Source organism: Plectropomus leopardus, chromosome 12, assembly GCF_026936395.1.
Source record: "Plectropomus leopardus strain MGB_pleo_1.0 chromosome 12, ASM2693639v1, whole genome shotgun sequence".
NCBI classification, from domain to species: Eukaryota; Metazoa; Chordata; class Actinopteri; order Perciformes; family Serranidae; genus Plectropomus; species Plectropomus leopardus.
In genome coordinates, this window is record NC_142187.1 from 29243044 (window position 1) to 29265117 (window position 22074).

Below are 22074 nucleotides of genomic sequence, written 5' to 3' on the forward strand. Positions count from 1 at the left end.
GGATTACACTGAGACGTGCAGCTTATGCATGATGACTCTTACACAAGCAGAGCGTGCAGTCTGGGCAGCAGAGGTTGACGGGAGTGAGGGGGGGGCAGACAGTCCATCGGTATGTCAGTGCAGACGGTCTGGCCTGGTGTCTGTCTGGTGTCATGGTCAGTGTCTGGGTCACTGCGTGCCGGTCAGAAGGCCACACTCTCAGACTCTCTGTGATCACGTCGTTTAGTTTTTGGTTGAGGTTGTGAAGGTAGAGTCACATTTTTTTTTGGATTTGGTGGAAAGTTAGAGGAATTTGAATGGCTTTTTGTTGCATGTGCAACACTAACCCATTGAAACCTGAGCAAATCAGCTTGATTTCTTTCAAAAACATCAGGAAGAAAGTAAATGTATGTATTTAATGTTTATTTAAAAGCATATTAATAAAAGTAAGTATAAAATACAAATGTAAATATGCTCGAAGTTAGCAGGATGCTAATTTACATCCGTAGTCCCTTGGCAGGTAACAGACAATAGAAATAATGAAAGGAAGAAAAAGGAAAAGAAATTTGAAAAAAAATCACAAGAAATTACCTGTAAATTATTTTTTTTTAAAATGAAGAAAAAACAAACAAAAAAACCCAAAACAACCAAACACAGAAATCAAACACAGAAATGACCAAATGGCCTGGAAAAATGCTATTAAAAAAATTCTAATAATTTTGTAACATAATTTTAAATATGCAATTATGATAAATATAGCTTTTCTTTTTTTCCTAGTTATGTAAAAAATAATTGTCTAAATCTACTATTTTTTTTGCAATTCATGGAATATTTTTTAAGGGTTAAACAAGACATCACCTTTGACAAAAATTAATAAAATTTAAATTATAATGAGTAAATTACAGTAAGTCATTAGTGTCTCAACCAGGGGAAGTGGAAGCACTTTAACTGCAGTTATAACCTTTCCCCAGCTGCTTGACCCCTAACAGTGATGATGGCCATATACATAACACTGCAGAGGTAATCCCATCAGTGTCCTGTTCAAGCATCTGCATCAATCATGCTGCATGTTCGCGTCTGGGGTTTAAAGAAGCCTCAGTAAAGCCGGTCTATTGTCTGTCTGCGTGGGAGGAGTCCAGTACTCTGGGATTACCGAGTGTCATGCAGCAGTCCTGGATTATACAGCAAGAGACAATACTGCAGCACAGAGAGACAGCGGGAGAAAAAGAGCAGTGGTCCCATAAGAGCATCCGGACGATATCTGAGAAACATCATCTTGGGGCGTTTTTCCTGATGCATGCAGGTGCTGGTTTTGAATGATGCTGCTCACCTCATTTACAGCCACTTTTTTTCCCTACAGTTTTTGTTTTGTGGACATTTGTTTTCTCTGTAATTTGCATCCTTTTTTGTTTTAAAATCCTCAGGAAGTCAGATTGAAGAAGAAAGCAAAGTACATTCTGGTGTCTGGGATAAAAAATCATGTATTTGAACAGCAGAAATAACGCTGTCAACACAGAGAGGAGTAAGAGGAACATCAAAGGGAAAACATGTGAGTATGGACACTTCAATAAAATTGCAGGATTTTTTTATTTATATATGATGCAGTAAATAATAATTTTAAGCATCTTAAAAAACATTGTTGCATCCCTCGACTCTTTTCTCCTTCTCAGGGACTCACTTGAAGACAGCGCCACGCCAGGAAGAGATCTTCACCCTGATGTCCCCAAAAGTGAAGGAGAATTTGGAGACAAGGGAAAACACAGGAGAGGAGAAGGAGGCGATGCAGCTCACTGCGTATGGGAAGGCCTTTTATGATCTGACTCATTCAGAGAAGGTGATGAATGATCTGGCATTTGGACGGCGGGTGGGGCTTTACGAGCTGAGAGGAGAGATCGGCTCCGGAAACTTCTCCCAGGTCAGACTGGGTATACATGACCTGACCAAAGGTGAGATGCTCTGTGCTTTGTCTTTTTTTTTCTTTTTAACCTCCATTTTCTCAGCTTCATTGATCAGGTAGAGCATGTGGCGGCAGACTGACACCTTAACTATTGTAAGGACAACGTTTAAATTTCTCACAGTTGTATTTTCTGTTGATGCTTAAAAATGATGATTCACATAAACTTACATGAACATACCAGTTCAGTTTGTTTAAAGGCCTCTATTATTCTCTGTTAATGTGCCAGAGTTGTTGCAATGAATCTGTCAAAGTAATAATTAATTTGCCAGAAAAGGACACACCTCTCAAAATGAAACCACAGCAAACACTGCCAATAAAAGTGGGTCATGTTAGTTTGCAGAAAACTGAATATACCTGTAAAATAATGATTTCAGAAACTGCCACTGTACAAACGTTTTGTTCTATTGTGAAATATTAGTAATAAATCACAATTGATGTAAACAATTTTTTATCCTGTAAAGCACTTTAACACTTTAATTAAAATTAGTGGCTATAGAGGGATATGGTAGTGTCCAGTTTGGAGAGTGAGTAGAGAATTGGTGGTTTGCAAAACAAACAAACAAAAAATCCTACTGTAACATAATGTTGTTTGGGGGATATCTCACTACTGCTTACACACAGCCAATCTTATACAATCACAGCTTCCCTGTGGAAAAAAAAAGAAAAAGAAAATGATTTGAGGCCTCTGCGTACTTTTTAAACTTGACAAGGCTTGTCCTCAGTAAATGTTTTGTTCATTACAATTAACATACTTCATCAAATTAAAGCTTTTAAAGAGACACAATAAATAGTGTGTTTGAAGAATAATGAATAATACCCAACTCACTTATATACAGATATATAACCCATTAAAACAGCATTGTTGTGGAGCTCAAAATGTTACCTCTACTGTTATTTGTCTATGCTCATCGAATAGTTATTAACATTAACTGTAAAATAAGAAACCAAATATCAGTATGTGATTCTTTAACTCTCATAGAGACATAGTTTATTATATACAGACTATAATAGCATAAAATAATTCAAATGGGCAGGTTGTTCTCATGCACTGTCCGTATGTATATCTTAAAAAAATAGTTTGTAACCAATGTAATCAGAAAGGCTTTGGTCACATGACCACTGTGCTGACATTAGTGAAGAATAAAGACAGGAAAGTCCATATAAGGAGGCTGGGGTGGTGGATGGGTCAAACAACACAGGACTTTTCCCCAGGAGAGCGGAGTTTGGAAACGTGTGAAACCAAGTGAACTTTGAGTTATTTTACCGAATGTCATCATCGTGTTTATTTTCCTAAACCTAATGTACCTTACTTAACTTCCCTAAACCTTATTTACACAACTTGCCTAAACTTAACCCACATAACTTACTAAGTGACGTTTTGTTAACGTAACAACGGCCAACAGTGCTTCTTTTCCTAAATCTAACCTATATAACTTTATGTTAAATTCCTGACGTGACAACGGCCAACCATGCTTCTTTTCTGAAAACTAACTTATGTAATTTTGCTTTAAGTTCATAACATGATGAGCCCCACCTGTTTTTCTTTTCCGAGACGTAACCTGCACCACTTAACGTTAAGCACGTAAAGTGACCACTGCATTCATGGGGCACTAGATATCACGCAAACCATTGAATGTGCATTTTTGTAAGATATCATAAGACATGTTGTTTGTGAATACATTGATTTCGAGTTATGGCTTTTAGTCTTTGTACCCAAATACCCAAAAATTTTCAGTGGCCCCATCTGGCCACCCCTCAGAAACTTCTGGGTCACCCCTGCATGCTGCAAAAGATTCAGAGAAAAATCACGTGACTTGTTATCTGATGCGCATATTAGTTAGAAATTCTTGTCCAGTTTCATTTCAAGAGAGACATTTCAGTCTGCTCAAATCAACATGTTACACAATGCATGTGCAGTATGGGTATGTATCATCTGAAATGACCCAGTGTATGGGTAAAACTGTAATTCATGATGAAAAATGAAAAACAGAAAACGTAGAGATAAAGAATAAATTGTGTGTATTCCTTGTGGTCTTACTGCCCATATCTGTCATCGTCTGATAGAAAGAGTTGCAGTAAAAATTCTGGATAAGGTGCGTCTGGACAAGAGATCGCAAGCTCTTTTCGCCTCTGAAATCTCTTGCATGGAGAAGCTGGCTCACCCCAACATAGTGCGCCTGTATGAGGTGCTGGAGACGCTCAAGAGGCTCTACCTGGTGATGGAGTATGCCAGCGGAGGAGAGCTTTTCTCCCGGATCAGCACCAGGGGGCGCCTGTCAGACCTGGAGAGCAAACTCGTGTTTTCACAAATCCTGTCTGCAGTCAAACACATGGTGAGTCAACAGCAAACCTTCAGGTCCGCATTGTGAGATTCTTACTGCAGAACATTGAAACAGCAGAATGTTTTTTAAAGATACGGCATAATTTCAATTACTTTTATTGAATATCTTAGAGTTGTGAATCCAGGCAGTAACACTCAAGAATAACACTTGTTGTGTGATGTTGCATTTAAAGGTTCTCATACCTTAACCCTTTGAAAACTGAGCATATTGACGTGATTTCTGTCAAAAACATGGAAATAAGGCAATGATTAACTTAACAAGAAATGAACAAAAATTAGCAAGAAATCGAGAAATTGAAAGTTACTAAAAAAAATTAACTGAAATTAGCAAAAAGAATAAGTAAAATAGAGAAAAAAATAGAAATTCCCTGGAAAAAAGTGCTAAAATAAATATAATTAATATATACATATTTCTATGACCTAGTTTTAAATGTTGAATTATAATCGTCATAAATATCACTTTCTTGATATTTTTTCCTGATTGTATGATAGTTCTTTCATAATGCTCTCTCATTTTCATTGTCATTTTCTTGTCTCCTCTTACCAGTTTTTTGAAGTTTGCTATTTTTTGCAAGCTACTGGTTGCATTTTTCCCCCCTTTTTTTTAATGAGTCAAACCAATGCATCTGGATGCTGCACATGAAAACTTAAGTAGATCGAAGTTTGAAAGGGTTAAATACAATGTGCGGGAGAGCTGATTAACTTTCTAATGCCTCCAATATTTCTCTCTTTTCACAGCATGATAATAACATAGTCCACAGGGACCTGAAGGCTGAGAACATCTTCTACACCAACACATACTGCATTAAAGTGGGTGACTTTGGTTTCAGCACGTCCTGCCGCCCCAATGACGTCCTTCACACGTTCTGTGGCTCTCCACCGTACGCAGCCCCTGAGCTGTTCAAAGAGAAAGGTTACATGGGTCAGTATGCAGATATTTGGGCGCTGGGTATCTTGCTTTATTTCATGGTGACCGCCACTATGCCCTTCAAAGCCACTAACACAAACAGGCTCAGGTCTTGTATCCTGCAGGGCTCCTATACCATTCCTCCTCATGTACCGCGACCATGCGGGGAGATCATAAAGGCCCTCCTGAGGCCGGTTCCTGCGGATCGTTTCACTATAGAGCAGATAATGGACAGCGACTGGATGAGAGGTATTGATTACCCCGAGGCTTACCTAGCTTGTAGCTCTACACCGCACCACCTGGTCGAGCCGTCCCACAGCCTCAGCTCAGATGAAATGAGTGCAAAGGCGGCGCTTGAGGATCTTGGCATCACCAAGGTTCACCTTCTCAACAACAGCCTTGACTTGAGAAGCCCCATTACTGGCGCTTACCGCATTTTGCTGCACCGCATCCAAAAAAGGCGGTCTGTGGAGGCTGTGGGCTACACCCAGATGAACACCAATGACACCAACCAGAACAGACTTGCATGGAGAGCAGGCTCAGATGGCGTGCTAGACAAACGCCACTCTGTGGTTTGTCTCATCATGTAGATTAATCTTTTAAATGATCATTTAATTTTTAGAGTCTTAAATGATCATTTGTATATCAATTACTCACCCCATGTTACCTTGAATGCATGAGAAAAACTTCATTTTTCGTGCATGCCTCCACACTGAGGGAGGGTGGGTGGGAGGGAAATGGGACTTTATAGAAACACAGGACTTTATAGTAGACTGGTGTTCGTGCACCAAAGTCTTTTTGCTTAGTCAAGCTGCTCCTGACCACAGCTTCATACTGAACACACAGACAATTAGGGATTGATACTGTTTATTTCATCGAACTCTTACAATGAGGGCCAATAGAGATATCTCCCGAAATGTGAAACTATTCCTTATTAATTTCTGCTTTTAGCAAGGCTAAGTGAGCAGAATCAGATCTTGAAAAGCTCTCGTGCCATGAAAGCATACTGATGACAAATGCTTTATTTCCATGTCACACTAATGGAAATCTCTGTGAATGAAAGTGTAGACCGCATGGCGCTCTGTGAGCACTTGGCACTCTTTTGTCCACTAACATAACATGCAAAGTTTTTACAGTGTGAGCTGCATTTAAACCAACTGAGCGTGAAGGAAATTTCACATGAGGGCTGACACTCAGAGAGTCCTGAAAATGTACTCGTTGGTACAAAACCTCTAATTAAATTAAGTAAATTAGTAAAGGATTGTTTATTTTTTGGTGCTATATAAACTAATAGATTTCATTAAGTTTTAATTTTTCTTCCTTACCTATGTGTTTCAAAGAAAATACACAATCAATATTATACACATAATACTGTGAAAATTCCCAAAAATGTCCTTAAAGATCGTTTATACAAAGACAGATTTGTAGTTAATATCTGAAAGTGATTAAATTAGGTCCTTTTTATTACTTCTTCTGTCTAGTATTTCCTTATATTTCATCCATACCGTATACAGTAGGTTCCCCATATATATAGCAATCTTCTGTCCTATCTAATATGTGTGTGTGTGTGTGTGTGTGTGTGTGTGTGTGTGTGTGTGTATATTTGCTTACATGTAAAGATCTTAATTTCAATCTTAAGATCAGATAAGAGATTTCTTGAAACTTCAGCTGAATTCAACATTGACCTCTAAAGACCTTTAAGAATGACAAACAGCTCTCTGTATTCATCGATGTTACACAATATTTCTGTCACATTCAACAATTCTTTATTATCCTGCAAATACAGTTTACTTCTCAAGGTGCAAGAACAGTTGACAGTCATGACAGTTTTTTGGGCTTAGATTAAACAGCACAAAGTATTATGGTAAAAAATATAATGTCATTTTCAGTAACTTTGTGGCGTGCGGTGCTTTACGACTGCTTTCATCAGTCTTTTTTTCTTTACCCTCTCCATGCTCTCAGAAGTCATGATTTATAATTTCAACTCTTAACTTGCACAGACTTCTGTTTACATGAATTTTCAAGTTTGTGAAGGTGGCAGAGATACAACGATTACAACAAAAAACAAGTCTGTGCTTTGACTTTACATATTTTCTGTTTTGTTCTCTGCACTCTGTTTCTGCTTAATCATCCCGTTTCCTGTAATTCATTCCACTTGTTTCAGTGTAAAGGGATTTCTTCACACTTTGTTTCCACCCCGTCTCATATTTTCCTCTAATGTTTTCTCCCCCCTTGATAAAAAAAAGGCTAAAATGTCTGATCATGATGTCAACCAGACATTTTTCTCTGCCCCAGCATGCAAAACTAAAGAACGCAGCACATTTGTCAGCACTGTTGTGATTTACACAAGCAGAAATTAAAGACTCAGCACCAAAATCCTTTTCATGCTGCAACCCAATTCTTTGACCTCTGATGGTGGTGCATCTATTAGTCACACTGCAGTTTTTGAATGTCCATCAATATTAAACAGGCTATTATTGTCTCAGTAATTACTATGTATTTGTCAGATTATCTATCACTTTTGCCTTTGGGCAATTTTGGCACACTTTAAAAACAAACTCCTCACCTGCGTGCATGAGGGATTGTCTGCTTTTTAATAGTGATTGCCCTACTTAAAATCTTTCTTTTAACGTCACTCTCTCCACCTTTTATTCATGTGTCCATTAGCTGAGAAGCTGTGCTCATACCTTTCCTTTAATCAACAAACATCAGATAATCAACACACTGAAACGCACAGGCCTGTGCTATCTGATGATGTTGCTATTGAAGTAAACACAGTGTGTAAGATGAAGCCCCCCTGAGTTTGTGGAAGTCATAAATCTCCACAGACAGCGCAGTCAAACATGATGCGTTAGTCATAGTGAGATTTTATCAGCTGCATGTCCCAGCAGTTCTTGTGAATACCCCCAGAGACGTGAGAGTAATGCACAGAGATCAGTGAGTAAATCCAGCACTGTGTCAGATCAGATACTGCTGGTTGTAAATCAGAAAGTTGCACTCTTGTTGAAGTTTTACATTTGTCTGCCTTCGTTCTGCAGATCTTTGCACTACAGTTGCAATCAGAATATTTCAGTCTTGGGATTTTTCAGTTTGTTAGTTGTTTGATCTAATTAGTCTGCATCCTTTGCAAAGAAAATCAACTGCAGTCAAAGTATTAATGGATGTGAAAGTTAAGACAAGATTAGGACATAAGGGACATAGCACCATATTCTGGGCCCTATGCAGCCTCCGTGTATGAGTTCATGAATGTGCTGGTCTTTTTTTACTGCAGTAATCTGCAATAGAAACTGTGGCACTTTTTGTGATGAAGTGTGTGTTATCTTTTTCAACTTTTGCTAAGTTAAATACAGCCAGAATAAAGTAAGTTTAACGATGATAACGTCAAGTGACGAGGGAGAGTTTTACGTTTTAGCAGCCTCATAAAGAAATATTAAAGTGAAGTCATGTGCAGACATATTATAGCTCAACATTTAAACTATTACTGCTGTATGCCTGTTGTTTACATAATATTAGATCACACAGTTTGCAGGAGGATTATTTTCCTCGTATAATTTAACTCTTCACAAAATTGTACAAGCAAGGATGGAGTGTCAACTCTCCTTTTTTTCCTCAAATAATGTCCCCTGCAGTGTTGAAGATTGCTTTTAACATGTAATGGGTTGCAGATCACTAATTAAACTGTTAAAAATGTTTAAAAGTAAAACATAAAAATGAAAAATGTCTGGAAATTGGCTCTGCCTAATAAAGGCATTCCTGCACAATGAAAAGAGGCAAACTGACAGAATGAACGTTATATTTTACATAAAACGTCTGACTGAAAAGAATATTTTCAGATGTAACCACTTTATAATGACCTATGTTTATGTTAGTAACTGTAATTTACATTTTTTTTCTCTCAGTAACTGATTACAGTCACATTTAAATTTTAATTTATTGACGTAGTAGAACTTACTTCCAGATGCTGGTTGCCTGTTAAAAGAAAAATACAGTATAAAAATTGTTTAAAGGAGCAGTATGTAGGATTTAGTGATGAGGTTTCTGCCAATATACACACTGCACCTTTCGATTCAAATAAGTTGGAATAAAGTATAAGCGGCTCAGGAGGAAAACACTATATTAAAACATTTATATAATCATAAACTTTTAGGCACTGAGTGGAAAGTGATAAGCAAGTTTATTGTAGTAATGCTTTTATGGGAACACAATAAAAACTATACAAAAAAAATGTGCGAAACGTCATACATTTAAACTACTTAGAGTTTCTTCTTTTCTTTGACACACATTCCAGACAGACATTTACATTCAGCAGTTTGCATATAAACAAGTATTTGACAGACATTCAGATGCATGAAATACTAAATATTATATATTATTCTCATTTACAATCCATCACCATTAATTAACAGCTTATTGAATATACCTCGTGCCTTGAAAGGTAAGAAAATGGTTATGAATATTCTCATTCAAGCAGCCATGCTATTGAAGGCTTTTATATCTTGTGTGTGGTCAGCATTATCAGCAGTCCAACCCTGCAACAGCAAAGTACTGTTCTGCCCAAACTTTGACCTTAATCTTAGTGCAGAGTGAAAGCGAAAGTAATCATACATGATTTCTTAGCCAGCCTCCTCAATTGGCTTCCAGTAAGACGCCATAAAAACCTCTATAAAAAAGCATGTTGCTTAATGATACGATTTGGCAGATGGAGGTGAGATGAACGGGGGCGACTGTAGCAGGCGGGCACCCTCAGTCTCTGTTTGGCCGTCGCTGCTGTGAGGAGAAAAGAGATTATTTTAAAGATAAAATACTTTCAAAAATCACGTGCCATTTCTGTTGATTCCAGAGTAGCATCAAGTGTTATTTACATGCACAACAATATCTTTTTGAAACTGGTTTTCAAAAAGATATTGCCTTGATTTCCTTCAAAAACAGGGAAAAATTGTGAGGAACAAACAAACAAAAAGTAATCCATAAATTCGCAATAAACTATTGTTTTTTTTAAAAGAGAAAATCACATGAAATTAGCACAAAAAGGGGAAAAAAGTAAAGAAAAAAACTGCTTAAATAAAACAATATTTAAAAAATAATATTAATTATAATTAATTAATAATTAATGAATATATTTTTCTAATGAATTTTATGTATCATCATAAATATTATTTTTTTTAAATGTCCCCTAGTTATTTGATGATACTCTTAGAATTCTGTCTTTTTCTTCTTCTCTTTTTCTTTTTTTTGTCACGGGACATTTCATGCCAAATTGCTGATTGCTGCCTTTTTCTCATGTTTTTGAAAGAAATCTATTTGTACACATTTCAGTGGTTTAAGTGACTGCAAAGGGCATCTGATTGCAGCACATAAAAACTAATGTCAGTTGAGGTTTCAAACGGTTAAAAAATGTCTCCAGTGATCACCCACCTTGTTGGATTTCTTTGGGCCCTTTTTGTTTGTCTTCTCATCAACCTTCTTCATCAGGTTGGTGACCCACCTCTCTCTGGGGTCTGTGCAAAACTCACGACCCCTCCTCATTGTGAAGCTAGAGGATTATTGATGCAAACAGATGCTTATTTCTAGCAGCAAAACTAATACTAATAGTAAAACTTATATTACAATAAGCAACATTAACAGACAGGTTGAGGCAGTTAAAGTCAGTTTTCAGTGGATGTTCTCTGTGCACGTGTACTTACATTACAGCAGGAATGTTGCAGCCTCCATCTGTCATCTGCCATCTGTACTCCACTGCATGTTTTTGAATGCTCGGGTTCAGTTTTTTCACATATTTCAAGCAGCAGTCGTCATAGGACGCTAAAGAGTTAAAAACCCAGAAAAGTCAGAAATCACCACATTACACCGCTGTACAGTACAATCGATTTTGCATAACATTACATGCAAAACAGTCAAATGAATTAATCAAAAGGTTATTGACACGATCAGAGAATGCAAAAGGTCCTGAGTAAGGTAATAAGTAAACAGTGAGGCCACATCTGCAGGTACTGATGCAATAAACACGCCTCATTGACCCTGTTTTTATCTTTGCTGTATGTCAGATGTGACACCACTCTGCAGTGGTGTCACATCTGACATACAGCAAAGATAAAAACAGGGTCAATGAGGCGTGTTTATGCTCTTTTAGAAGGTCTTACTTTGTGCCAGTGTAAAGTAGAGGCAGGACAGGCTCAGGAAGAAGAACGGCGTGTTGAACCGCATGATGCCGTCTGTTGTAGCTCTGAAAGAAGCCAAGATGGACACAAAGGGTTTCAGTGTTTACCTGCAATCAGCCTTATCACTCCTGTCATTACTGAGCCTCCCACACCTTCATAGGCGAAACCTTGAACCTTGAACAAACATTTCACATCGGCTTTCTTTATGGATGTATTCAAGTGTGTGCAAATATGTTTCTGACAGCTTTGACTTGTTTAACTCTATTAGTCTCAACTGTTTAACAAATCTCTTTCTCTTTGAGTCTCTTTGCATTAAAAGACATTTTGACACCTGTTGAATAAAGTAATCATAGTTCTAAAACATTAATGAATCTTGTCTTTTAAAGTCTTTAAGTAATGATTGATGAAATAATGTCAATGATTTTGATGTGATGATGAAAAGCAAATCCAGATCTGTTTACTGAATCTGTGCTCCACATACAAATATGTTCAATTAATAACATTAACATACCCAGAGATTGCAAAATAGTTTGCTTTTTGGCTAAATCTGACACCTTTACATGATTAGATTTAAATTAAAGAGTGCTTTCATTCCAAAAGTAAAGAGCAACCCCCCCAAAAGTGCTACAAATTGTATAAATGTTATTGAATCTTACCTTTTAGAATACTAACAACCATAACAAAACATTGAAGATCCAGGTTAAAACAGTGCAGTGTCTCTTTTGAAATTAGGATGACAGGTTACTCACCTCTTAAGCTCCTGATCTATTTTCTTGCTCTCTACTTGTGTCTGTGCAGATGAGGCGAGGCACGCTGTCTTATAAAGGACCCGTGGCACTTTGCCGGGATCATATTTCCATAAACGCAACTCACCTTTGCACTTCGACTCATCTTTCTGTCTTTCTTTCCTTCTTTTTTTCTGAGCTGTGTTTGTTCTTTATCAGCATGTTCCCCCAACCCCATTTTGCTGAAAGGGAACTCAAAATACTTGTGATTTAAATAAAAGTGCAGCTGCAGTAGAAAATCTGAGCCTTGAATTTGTCAAGAAGCTAGAAATTCTCAGCACGTGTGTATATCGGGGTCTAAGGTATTATTTCTTTTTGTCTGCATTTAGATTTTAAAAGAGGAATCACATCTTACCATAGAATTAACTCCTGTGTTGCCTGGGGTTGTTGTTTTTGGAGTCTGGCCTGTTAAACTCTTAAAGGTTTTAACATCCCCTCACGCTGACAGTTACATATAAAGAAATACTCAGTCTTCCACAATGACTGTTGAATGAAGGTGTTTGATGTCCTTTTTCTTGCATAACTTGTTCTCAACTTGTATCCAAAAAGTTCTTAGTAAATCCGTGTACTTAAGAACAGCATTAAACACAGAGGTTGGGCAAGAGACTTGGACAATTGAATTTTTGTTCTAGGATGTAACTGTTGAATGTTATCTTCCCCAAATCCTCAGATTCATATAGTCTCAACATCAGTTACTAATATCTTCTTGTCAGTCCAGTCACCAGATGAAAATGTTGGCATCGTATGTTTGTGCAAACAAGGAATAATTATATTTCCATGCAACGTATCAGTATCTCTAAAGTGACGTATTCTATGAGCTGACTTTGTCATCGGGAGATGGAGAGGACGGTGAATGGCTTGTCACCTATTGTGATGCATGCCAGGCTGCAGACCACTGCAGACTATTGTTCAAGGCCAAAAAAAAAAACCCCAACAAACTACCTGTGATGTAGTGAGTCATTGCTGTGTTACTAGCATTTTTAAGCACCCAGCATGTGTCTATGTATAGTGACCTGTCACTATTTTCCCTGTGGGGATAGTGTTGCGAAAAGTGATTGTTTTGTACAAAGACATTGCTGCTTTGCTGCTGATTGCGCCCCTAGAACTTTTTTGTGCCTAAACTAAGATCAGTGCTGTCAAAAATTGTGCTAAATACTCCTGACAAATGTCCAGAGGGACCGAAATGGTAATATAACCAATAAACTGCAGTGTGGCCAGTGTGCGAGATCTTCTGTTCAAGACATTTGATAATTCTAAAAAATAAAGTGTGTGTGTTTTGTGTGTTTGGGTGTTTGAGATATAAACTGTTAAGCGCTTTGGATGAAAGTGCAGTCTAAATGAAGTCCATGTACTGTTCTTTTTTCACAAACTGATCAATTAGGTGGTTGATACTCATACTGTGAGCATCAGAACACAATTCCCTTTTATTATATACAAAAAAAATGGACCAATAAAAGTTTATTTGTAATATCAAGACCATCAAACTTTTAAATTGCAGATAAAAACAAACATCTAATTCCAGGCTTGTTGAGAGCAGTCCCTAGACTGTGGCCCCTGAGTATGCACCATAGTTCAACTAGTCCCTTTAAAATGAGGCCCTCGCAACGCAAAAATGATGATTATCACAATTTCAGTCTGTAAATTTCCCGTGAAATCATTTCCAAGCTCCATTTACTAACATGAGGCATATCCATCATGCACACGGAGATGACATCCTGCCTATGGGTGTTATTTTATGGCTGTTTATTTCGCTTTTATGCATTATTTTTATGCTGAGATAATTTGTGTTTACTGTCTGTGGTTAGCTTTTTGAGTGTGACACTGCATATCATTTAGAAAACATTAGTTGATGCACAGTATAGAGGTGAAAGTGTTGCCGTTTCTCATTTACTTTTAATTGTGTTTGGAAATCCCCAACAGATGGCACACAGTATCCGGCCATAAAAGCTGTATCTCAGAATCAATAAAGCTCGCTTGAACTGGCCCTGAAAATCAAACGGACTGCTTTAACCCTTAGAGCTGACGGGAAAGAGGAAGTGTCAATGTTAGTCACTGTATCTTAAAGTCATTAATGCACTTCTATCTAAAATTAATGGCCTATGAGTTAACTGTATGTGTCCAATACCACTATTAAGAACAATATCGAAATTATATAAATGAAGCAATCAGACACTTTTGGTTGCTGTTCGTACACGAACCAAAAAAGTGTGTGGTTGAGGAAATACATTGTGTATTACGTTAATAAAACAACAGTTGATCACCTCAGTCATGCTTGTCGATATTCTCAGCAAAGCTTGACTCTGATGCATGAGACATCCGTTGTTTACAATAAGACATGAAGCATCCATCCTTTAGTCAAATTGTGATCTGACAGTGGGGAAGCTTTGCATTAAAAACACCTGTCAGCACTGCCACATCGCGTGTCCACCCAAAAATCTCCTGCTGCAGCATTTGCCTCACAGGGATTTTCTGTTGAACGTTGTGTGACAGGTATTAATGAGCCTTGTGTGCCTGAGTGGTCATCGGATAGTGCTGTTCACTCTTTGTACTTTTACTCACATCTAAACACCCAATGAGGCGTTCATGAACCCGCCCCTCTCATTTCCTTTGCCTGCAGGATAATAGTGTTCATTTGTTTACAACACTTCTACTCCAGAGCACACGACTGTGCAATGTGTCGAATACTGAAATAATCTGAATTTTCTCTCTCTTCCCAGTTGCCACCCAGGCATTAAAGCTGTTATGAAATTTAGTTTTCTGCGATTTATTCTCTAATCGCCTCAGTCCCTTTGTGCAATTCTAGTCTTGCTCCTTGCAAGGTGTGTGGGTTCAACAACAATACAAAATGAAATAATGTTTCATGGCAAAACAACACGTAACTTCAACACAATAAAAATATACTTAAGAGTTGGCAGTGGTTATCTCTATTCCTGTTTGCGATTGCATACTCAAAATATCCTGATGGATTAATAGCATTCAATATTTGTCAGGAGATGATGGTCTACTGCCAAAGGTACTTGGACTCAGGCCGTGCAATGATACAGTGTGCTGTCTTCAGCATTCCTTACAGACAATATGATATGTTGTTTTATTATTTCACCGTTGCTATCGTTTTGCACGCATACAAGAAAAGACCTTCAGTGTATGAGAAACTTTACTTTGGCACATAGAACAAAACAAAAACTGCAGCAGAGACGAGGACAAAGCTGTCTCACGTGCTGTAGACTGTAAAATGATATTGATTTAACGCCATTTTACATCCACAAGCAAACTCTGAACTCCCACATGAAAGTCGGCTGTTTGTGGGACTCCTCCACCTCCCCACCATAAAAGGGCACTCGTGCACCTTAGTTGTTACCAACAGCGTTATTACCTGACACTGTTAGTGTTTGATGCACACGGGACCGTTCTTTACTGATGCCATCTGATGCATGTGGATGCACCTGGTGCCGTTTGGCTTTCTGCCAGCATATGATAGCGACCCCACGTCTGTCTGAGCATGTTCTCATCTGATGCTATCCAGCACCGTTCCAGTTGGACAGGGAAGGTGGCTTTTGGTGTCACGTTCGTATGCTGAAAGCACTGACAGAGCGGCACTATTTGATGAGTTTGGAGTGGGAACGGGTATGTGTTTCCCACTGGCTAGCTAATAACCACAGCTCTATATTATACTCATATGGCAGCTAGTGCAGAAGTGTAACGCTCCCCTTCTTTGGGGGGAGTTTTTCCTTAGTTGATGTGAAGGTCTAAGGACAGAGGCATGTCGAATGCTGTAAAGCCCTCTGATAATTGTAATAATGGCCTTTATAAATAAAACTGACATGACTTTACTAGAGCTGGTATTGTTAATAACATCTTGGTTTTCCAGCATGTTAAACTGAAACTAGGTCAACTCAGGTGTGACCTAATTTCCAGCTCTGACCTCCGAGGTAAAAGAAACAACATTACTGACCCAGCTCATCTTGGCTTGCCTGGTCTAGATCTTATTTTGATTCAGTGAAGTGGTGATGTGCTTATACAAACTGAGGAGGCAAGTTTCAACATCCTGAAAGATCATCAGCATCATCAGATTATCTCTAAACCACAAGTCTTAGAATAACTTTTTTAAAAAATCAAAATCTTGTGCCCTTGAAGTGCTTGCACAAAAGGCCTCTCCATCTCAAAGTCCAAGGCTGAATTTTGGTGCCAGGACATCTCTGCTGCTCAAACCTTTTCACCTTTACATGCACATTGCAAGTGAAGTAGAAGAAATCCCTTCTCTGCTTCTCCAAATATACATTTTTTCAAAAGTATTTCCCAAAAGCAGTTTTATTTGGTATATGGGTGGAATGGTGGTGCAGTGGTTAGCACTGTGACTTCACAGCGCTAACCACTGTACCACCAGTTCTGGGTTCAAACCTGGGCTTGGGGTCTTCTGTGTAGAGTTTGCATGTTCTTCCCATGTTTGTGGAAGTTGTTGTATGGTTTTATTTAGGTTCTCTGGCTTCCACTCACAGTCCAGAGACATGCATGTGTTTATGCTGTTTGTCTTAATGTGTCAGACCTGTGATAGTCTTGTGGCCTGTTTGGGGTGCGGCCCGACTTTCACCCGCTGTCAGTTGGAATAGGCTTCATGTCCAGTGCCAACATTTAGTTCCAGGAAGTAGTGTTCCCTTTATGTAACAGTGGTTAAACTAAGGGTGAGGGGGTTGGGGTGGTGGATGGAGGTGTTAAGGACTTTTGTATAGGAGACTGGAGTTCTTGTACTTTCACAGACCTGCAATAATATTGGCCTTTTTATATCTCCATGCTGCAGATAGCCATGGCTAGAAGCATTATAATTCCATGTTTTACAATTGTCCATCCAATTTTTGTGATTGCAATATCTCAAAAAATGTCTCAATGAAATTTCTTCAAATTTGGCACAAATGTACACTTGGACTCAAGAGTTAAGTGATTAGATTTTCGTTGTCAAAGGTCAGGGTCAGTGAAACCTCATCCATCTTATTCTCATGAATGTGATTTCTTTAAGAAGGGAATTTCTTCAAATTTGGCACAAATGTCCAATTAACTGATTAGTTTTAACTGGCCATGGTGACATGTGTTCATCCCATTCTTGTGAACAAAATATCTTAAGTATAAACACGTTTAGGGATTTTTTTTCACATTTGGCACAAACATCTATTTGGACCCTGATAAGATCTTGGTTTTCAAAAGCCAAGGTCACTGTAACCTCTCTAAATTCTCATGAACGTGATATCTCAAGAACAGCTTGAGAAAATGATTCAAATTTGGCGCAAACATACACTTTGACTCAACAAAATTTTGATTCGATTTTGGTGGTCAAAGTCCAAGGTCACTGTCACCTTGCGTCTGTCTAATTCCCATGAACGTAATATCTTGAGAACCCCTTGAATTGAATTTTTCACCTTTGGCATAAATATCTACATGAACTACTTGGTTTTGTTCACTAAGAATAATCCTTGGCACATGTTTAAAAAACTGACATTTTTTCCAATGAAATTCCCCTGGGTTTTATCTTCAGGTGTTAGTTTACAATCACCTTTAAAAAAGAAGTCTCTTACGTAATGGAGTAAGTCTGAGGTGGCCTTATTGCTCTTATAAGCAGCACGTTATTACACACATACTGAACACATCAGGAGCTGTGACCAATTACACCTGAGGCACTTTTTGCACTTACAAAGGGTTTTTTTTCCTTAAGTCTAAATTCTTAGTTGTGTTGTACGTCGCTTTGGATAAAAGCGTCTGCTAAATGAAATTGTAGAATTTTGTCAGGCACAACAAAAATGCACAAACATTTAGCTGGAGTATAATTAGAGTTTAGTCAGAGGTAAGCTCCCTGGCCGGCCACCAATAAAAATGTTGACTTACAGATTTACAGTGGACATTGGATGGCGGCTACGCTGATGGATAAGAAAAGAAATGAAACTGTCATGGCTCGAAGCACAAGCCAAGCTCCCTTGACAGATGGGGGCTTTTGTGGCAAACAGCATAAACACATGCAGTGGCTTGTTTGAGTTGTGCCTGAAGGGAAATTTGAAGTATGATTCTTGCTGAAAACTTTTGGTCGGTATTGTGCAATGAAAACTCTTATGAAATGTGCTCTATTCAGTGCTCAATAACTATAATTGAACTGACAACACAAACAACTGGTGTGTGTTTATGTCTGTGCTTTGTTTGTCCAGTGTTTTCTGCCCAACTCCTGTTTCTATATCTGGTACTGGGTCACTTTCTAATGAAAACATTTCATATATGTTTGTGTAGGAGCTTTTGCTTCAACCCTTCTACTACAGCAAAGAAAATACTTATGAGAGAGAGAGCGACAGAGAGAGGGAGAGAAAGAAAGAGAGCGAGAGAGTGAAAATTAATGTGGTTAATTCTTCACCAGAGAGTAGCTAATCATTGCTTTAATCCCATTATCTCAAGACAACCAAATAATTATCTCTTTATGTCCAAATAACAATGTAATTTCCTATTGTTAGCAGGTTAATTGTCTTGTTATCTCTGGTAAGAGAAAAAAGTCTCCAAGGTTTCTTACAATTACAGAAGATGATTTAGGGAGTTTAGAATAATGAAAATACGATACGGGAAACTATGACAGTAGTCGGATTTAGTCAATATTTGTAAAAGTGCATATAGCTGGATTTACAAATGTTATGTGACAATTGCAGTCAGCTAAGAACCCACAACCAAGTTAAAGGTCCAGTGTGCATTGTGTTGAATTGCGTTTAATTGAGTTGAGTTGAGTTGTGTGGTGTGGTGTGGTGTTGCATTGTGTTAAGCTGTATTTTGGTGTGTTGGGTTTTGCTGAGTTGTGTGATGTTGTGTTGTGTTGAGTTGCGCTGAATTGCCTTGTTTTGTGTTGTGTCTATATGTGTTTTGGCGAGTTGTGTTGTACTGAAATGTGTTATGTTGTGTTGTTATGTTATGTTATGTTATGTTATGTTATGTTATGTTGTGTTGTGTTGTGTTGTGTTGTGTTGTGTTGTGTTGTATTATGTTATTTAGGGAACATCCGATACAATGATTCACAACACTTGTAGGATATTTCCTGTTGACACCCTTAAAGATATGCTGTCTTGGGTTTAAATATTTGCTCACTGAATAGCTTCGTTGAGGTGTTTGACCCAGAGATGATTCATAAAATCATGTTGACTGTCTTTGGATAATGAAGGCTTACCCCCAGCTTTAATTGTTGTTGCCCTCTGGTGGCGGATAATGGGAACTGCTTCGGCCTTAAATGAGAAAAGGACACATGCAAAGCAGCAGATCGTTTCACAACTCAAAGCTGTAAAAACATTCACATGAAAAAAAAAAGCTGGATTAGACAAACATTTCAGGCAATAACGTCCAGAGAAAACTACCTGAAATATGCCAAACTTTGAATCCATGCTTGCTTTTGTAAATGTGTAAGCATGTGACACTCCTGGGTTTGATCAATGCAGAGTGGCTTTTCTGTGTTTACATCTGTGAGAACCAATCCGCACTGCAGAAGAGCTGATGACTCACAGCATAGTAAATGTAGCCTCCATAAAATGCATGCAATGCATGAAAGCTGGTGTAAACAATGCTTGTTTCAAAACATTCAAAAGGGAGGAAATGTGTTCAAGATGATAGTTAGACCTCAAGGACACAAAGTGTTGTGATGGGAACGCTGACAATTAAAAAAAAGAAAAGAAAGTCTGTTTAGTGAAATTACTCACTCTTGAATTTCTGCAGACCATTTGCCAAAGTTTAGATGTTTGCCTTGATTGAGATTCTTGTCATTTATTTCCATAATAAACACAGTATTAATCATCATGTCTGTTTTTATCAAAGGCCCAGCTCTCCAGTTCGAACCCATTAACTTTCTCACTCTGAGGAGCGCCACCCTGAATATAAAGGTAAGCATGATGACACACAATCTGAATTCATGAAATGTGAGCGATGCCATGTTTGTTTACCTCCACATTATTGGCAGTCATAGTAAATACCAAAACTTTGTGTATAGTAACACTTCAGAAGAAGAATGTAGAGTGATGATACTATATTTATGGCCCATGGGCTGAATTTGGCCCCTGATAGGGTGTCAGGGGGCCACCCAACATTTTCTAATTCACAAAAGAAATAAAGTGATTCATACTGGGAATTGTTTTTGTACTTACATAAAGTGCCAGAATGCATAAAAAAACATCAAAATAGAATTAAAAAATAAGATGTCAGTGAGGGATCTCCCACACCCCGCGACAGAGGTCCTTGCTAAACACCTAATGTCTTACAATCCCAGAATTGTCCAAAAATCCTAGAAAACTCCTAAAATCCGAGAAATGTCCTACAATCCTGGAAATGTCCCAAAATGATAAGAATGTCCTAAAACACGAGAAAAGTCCGAGAATCTGAGAAATGTTCTAAAAAATAAATTTAAAAAAATATGCTATGTCCTATAATCCTATAAATGTCCTAAAATTCTGGACACGTCCTAAAATCCTAGCAGCGTCCTAAAATCCTAAAAATGTACTAAACTCCTGGAAACACATATGCGGCTGCTGCGACTGGCCCCTGACCTCCTGTCATTTTGAAAAATGGCCCCAAGCAAAGCAAGTTGCGTAAATAGAGCTATTGCTGCAACTGGAAACAAGAATAAAAAAATAATAATGTTTCAAGAAAAAAAAAAGCATATTCAAGATTAGACTATTCCTCAGTGTGGGAAGAGTTTGTGAAGAAACCAAAGTGAGAGCCATTCGTCTGCAGTTGTGTCCTTTTTACAGTGTATGAATCTATTACTTTATGACTTATCTCTGACTCACCTTTGCTGTTGACTCACCTTCCCTCCTGTCACATCTGACTTGGAGTATTTATCTTTGCTGCAGAAGCTTAAGTTTTTGTTTTTGTCAATAATGTCCTGAAGCGAGGCCTCCAAAAACCTGTTATCCCTCAGGAACCTCTCTGGAGGTTGTTATGCTGTTGTTTCACTCCGGACTTCTTTAATCTTTTTAATGTAGATACTTTTGCTCCTGCGCCTTGAACACCTTGAGTGTCAAATCTCCTCCTGGCAATTTGTCTCATCCCTCAAGGCCTCAGTGACACTTTTTCTTTTTACATGAATCATCGTGACAGCAATGATGATGCCAGCAAAGCTATCTCCATGACAACTCAACATCCACTGGGGATGATCATGAGAAGTTGCCCAGAGTTTTGCTTTTTTCCTGTTAAACTACTTTTTCCAGGGTCATGAGAAAGTCGCCTTATTCACATGTTTATGCAGAGTTCTTGGGCCACTCAGCGCAACCGCATCATCGCTGAAAACACTTTTTTAGGACAAGAAAACCACCAAAAACTCTAAATACTACCTTACTTTAAATTTCTGCTATATTTCTATTCATAAAATGTGTTTCAACGAAAAATAATTTAGAAATTTGCACCTTCAAAGACACTGAGAACCCCTGCATTACTCATATGACATGTTTAGGTAAAATGGAACAATCATGTTTGTTTGTTTTTTAATTAAATTTTTATTTATAAATCCATTTATCAGTTTAGTCATTAATGTAATCATCCATGTAACCTGATTGTCAAAAAAAGATTGTCCACCTTTTCTGCCATGCTTTTCCTGTTCTCTCGCTGCCTGTTTTCTGGCACCACACAGTGGACGTTTGTGTTTAACAGTTATGGTCAATTCTGGACTTTTGTGGCCTACATGTACTCAAAGCATCATCTTAGATAATTTTTAGGTGACAAAAATATTGCAAAGCATGCAGTATTACAGAGTAGCTTAAAATCATTCAAATCGGGAATTTTTGGCACCTGGTAGCCTAAAAACATGCTTTGTTCTACTTTAGAAAATCGTCCCATTTTAGCTTAATTTTTTTTGTCCCATTTTACCTGAATGCATGAAGCTCTCACGCAATATCATTTGCTATTAAAAATCTAAATTATTGTAAAAATATTTTGATTGTAATTCAAACATT

General features: G+C 38.0%; 2 protein-coding genes across 3 annotated transcripts; one reads left to right on the top strand and one right to left on the bottom strand.

Moving 5' to 3' along the window:
• The first annotated feature begins 1096 nt into the window (after positions 1-1096).
• LOC121951213 (serine/threonine-protein kinase NIM1-like) lies at positions 1097-7673 on the top strand. The gene is made up of 5 exons (XM_042497465.2): positions 1097-1282; positions 1404-1528; positions 1650-1925; positions 4001-4269; positions 5016-7673. The coding sequence occupies exons 2-5, from the start codon at positions 1459-1461 to the stop codon at positions 5772-5774; spliced, it is 1374 nt and encodes a 457-aa protein (XP_042353399.2). The 5' UTR covers positions 1097-1282; positions 1404-1458; the 3' UTR covers positions 5775-7673.
• A 1666-nt stretch (positions 7674-9339) lies between these two features.
• On the bottom strand, positions 9340-12249 carry ccl25a (chemokine (C-C motif) ligand 25a). 2 transcript variants are annotated; one of them, XM_042498170.2, is made up of 5 exons: positions 12092-12249; positions 11325-11407; positions 10869-10986; positions 10600-10717; positions 9340-9948 (listed from the first exon to the last, which is right to left on the bottom strand). In XM_042498170.2, exons 2-5 carry the CDS (start codon positions 11386-11388, stop codon positions 9928-9930), a joined length of 321 nt encoding a protein of 106 aa, XP_042354104.1. In that variant the 5' UTR covers positions 11389-11407; positions 12092-12249; the 3' UTR covers positions 9340-9927. The 2 variants fall into 2 exon arrangements, with proteins under 2 accessions (XP_042354104.1, XP_042354103.1); XM_042498169.2 differs by having other exon boundaries at positions 9340-9951; positions 12092-12248.
• Between the last annotated feature and the right edge of the window lie 9825 nt (positions 12250-22074).

Bases quoted from the DNA above. Each gene is read 5' to 3' on its own strand.
- LOC121951213 (XM_042497465.2), top strand. From the start codon at position 1,459: ATGTATTTGAACAGCAGAAATAACGCTGTCAACACAGAGAGGAGTAAG. The intron at 1,926-4,000 runs GTGAGATGCTCT...ATCGTCTGATAG, and splicing joins TATACATGACCTGACCAAAG to AAAGAGTTGCAGTAAAAATT. The intron at 4,270-5,015 runs GTGAGTCAACAG...CTCTTTTCACAG, and splicing joins TGTCTGCAGTCAAACACATG to CATGATAATAACATAGTCCA.
- ccl25a (XM_042498169.2), bottom strand. From the start codon at position 11,388: ATGCGGTTCAACACGCCGTTCTTCTTCCTGAGCCTGTCCTGCCTCTAC. The intron at 10,987-11,324 runs GTAAGACCTTCT...TTAACTCTTTAG, and splicing joins CTACTTTACACTGGCACAAA to CGTCCTATGACGACTGCTGC. The intron at 10,718-10,868 runs GTAAGTACACGT...ATAATCCTCTAG, and splicing joins TGCAACATTCCTGCTGTAAT to CTTCACAATGAGGAGGGGTC.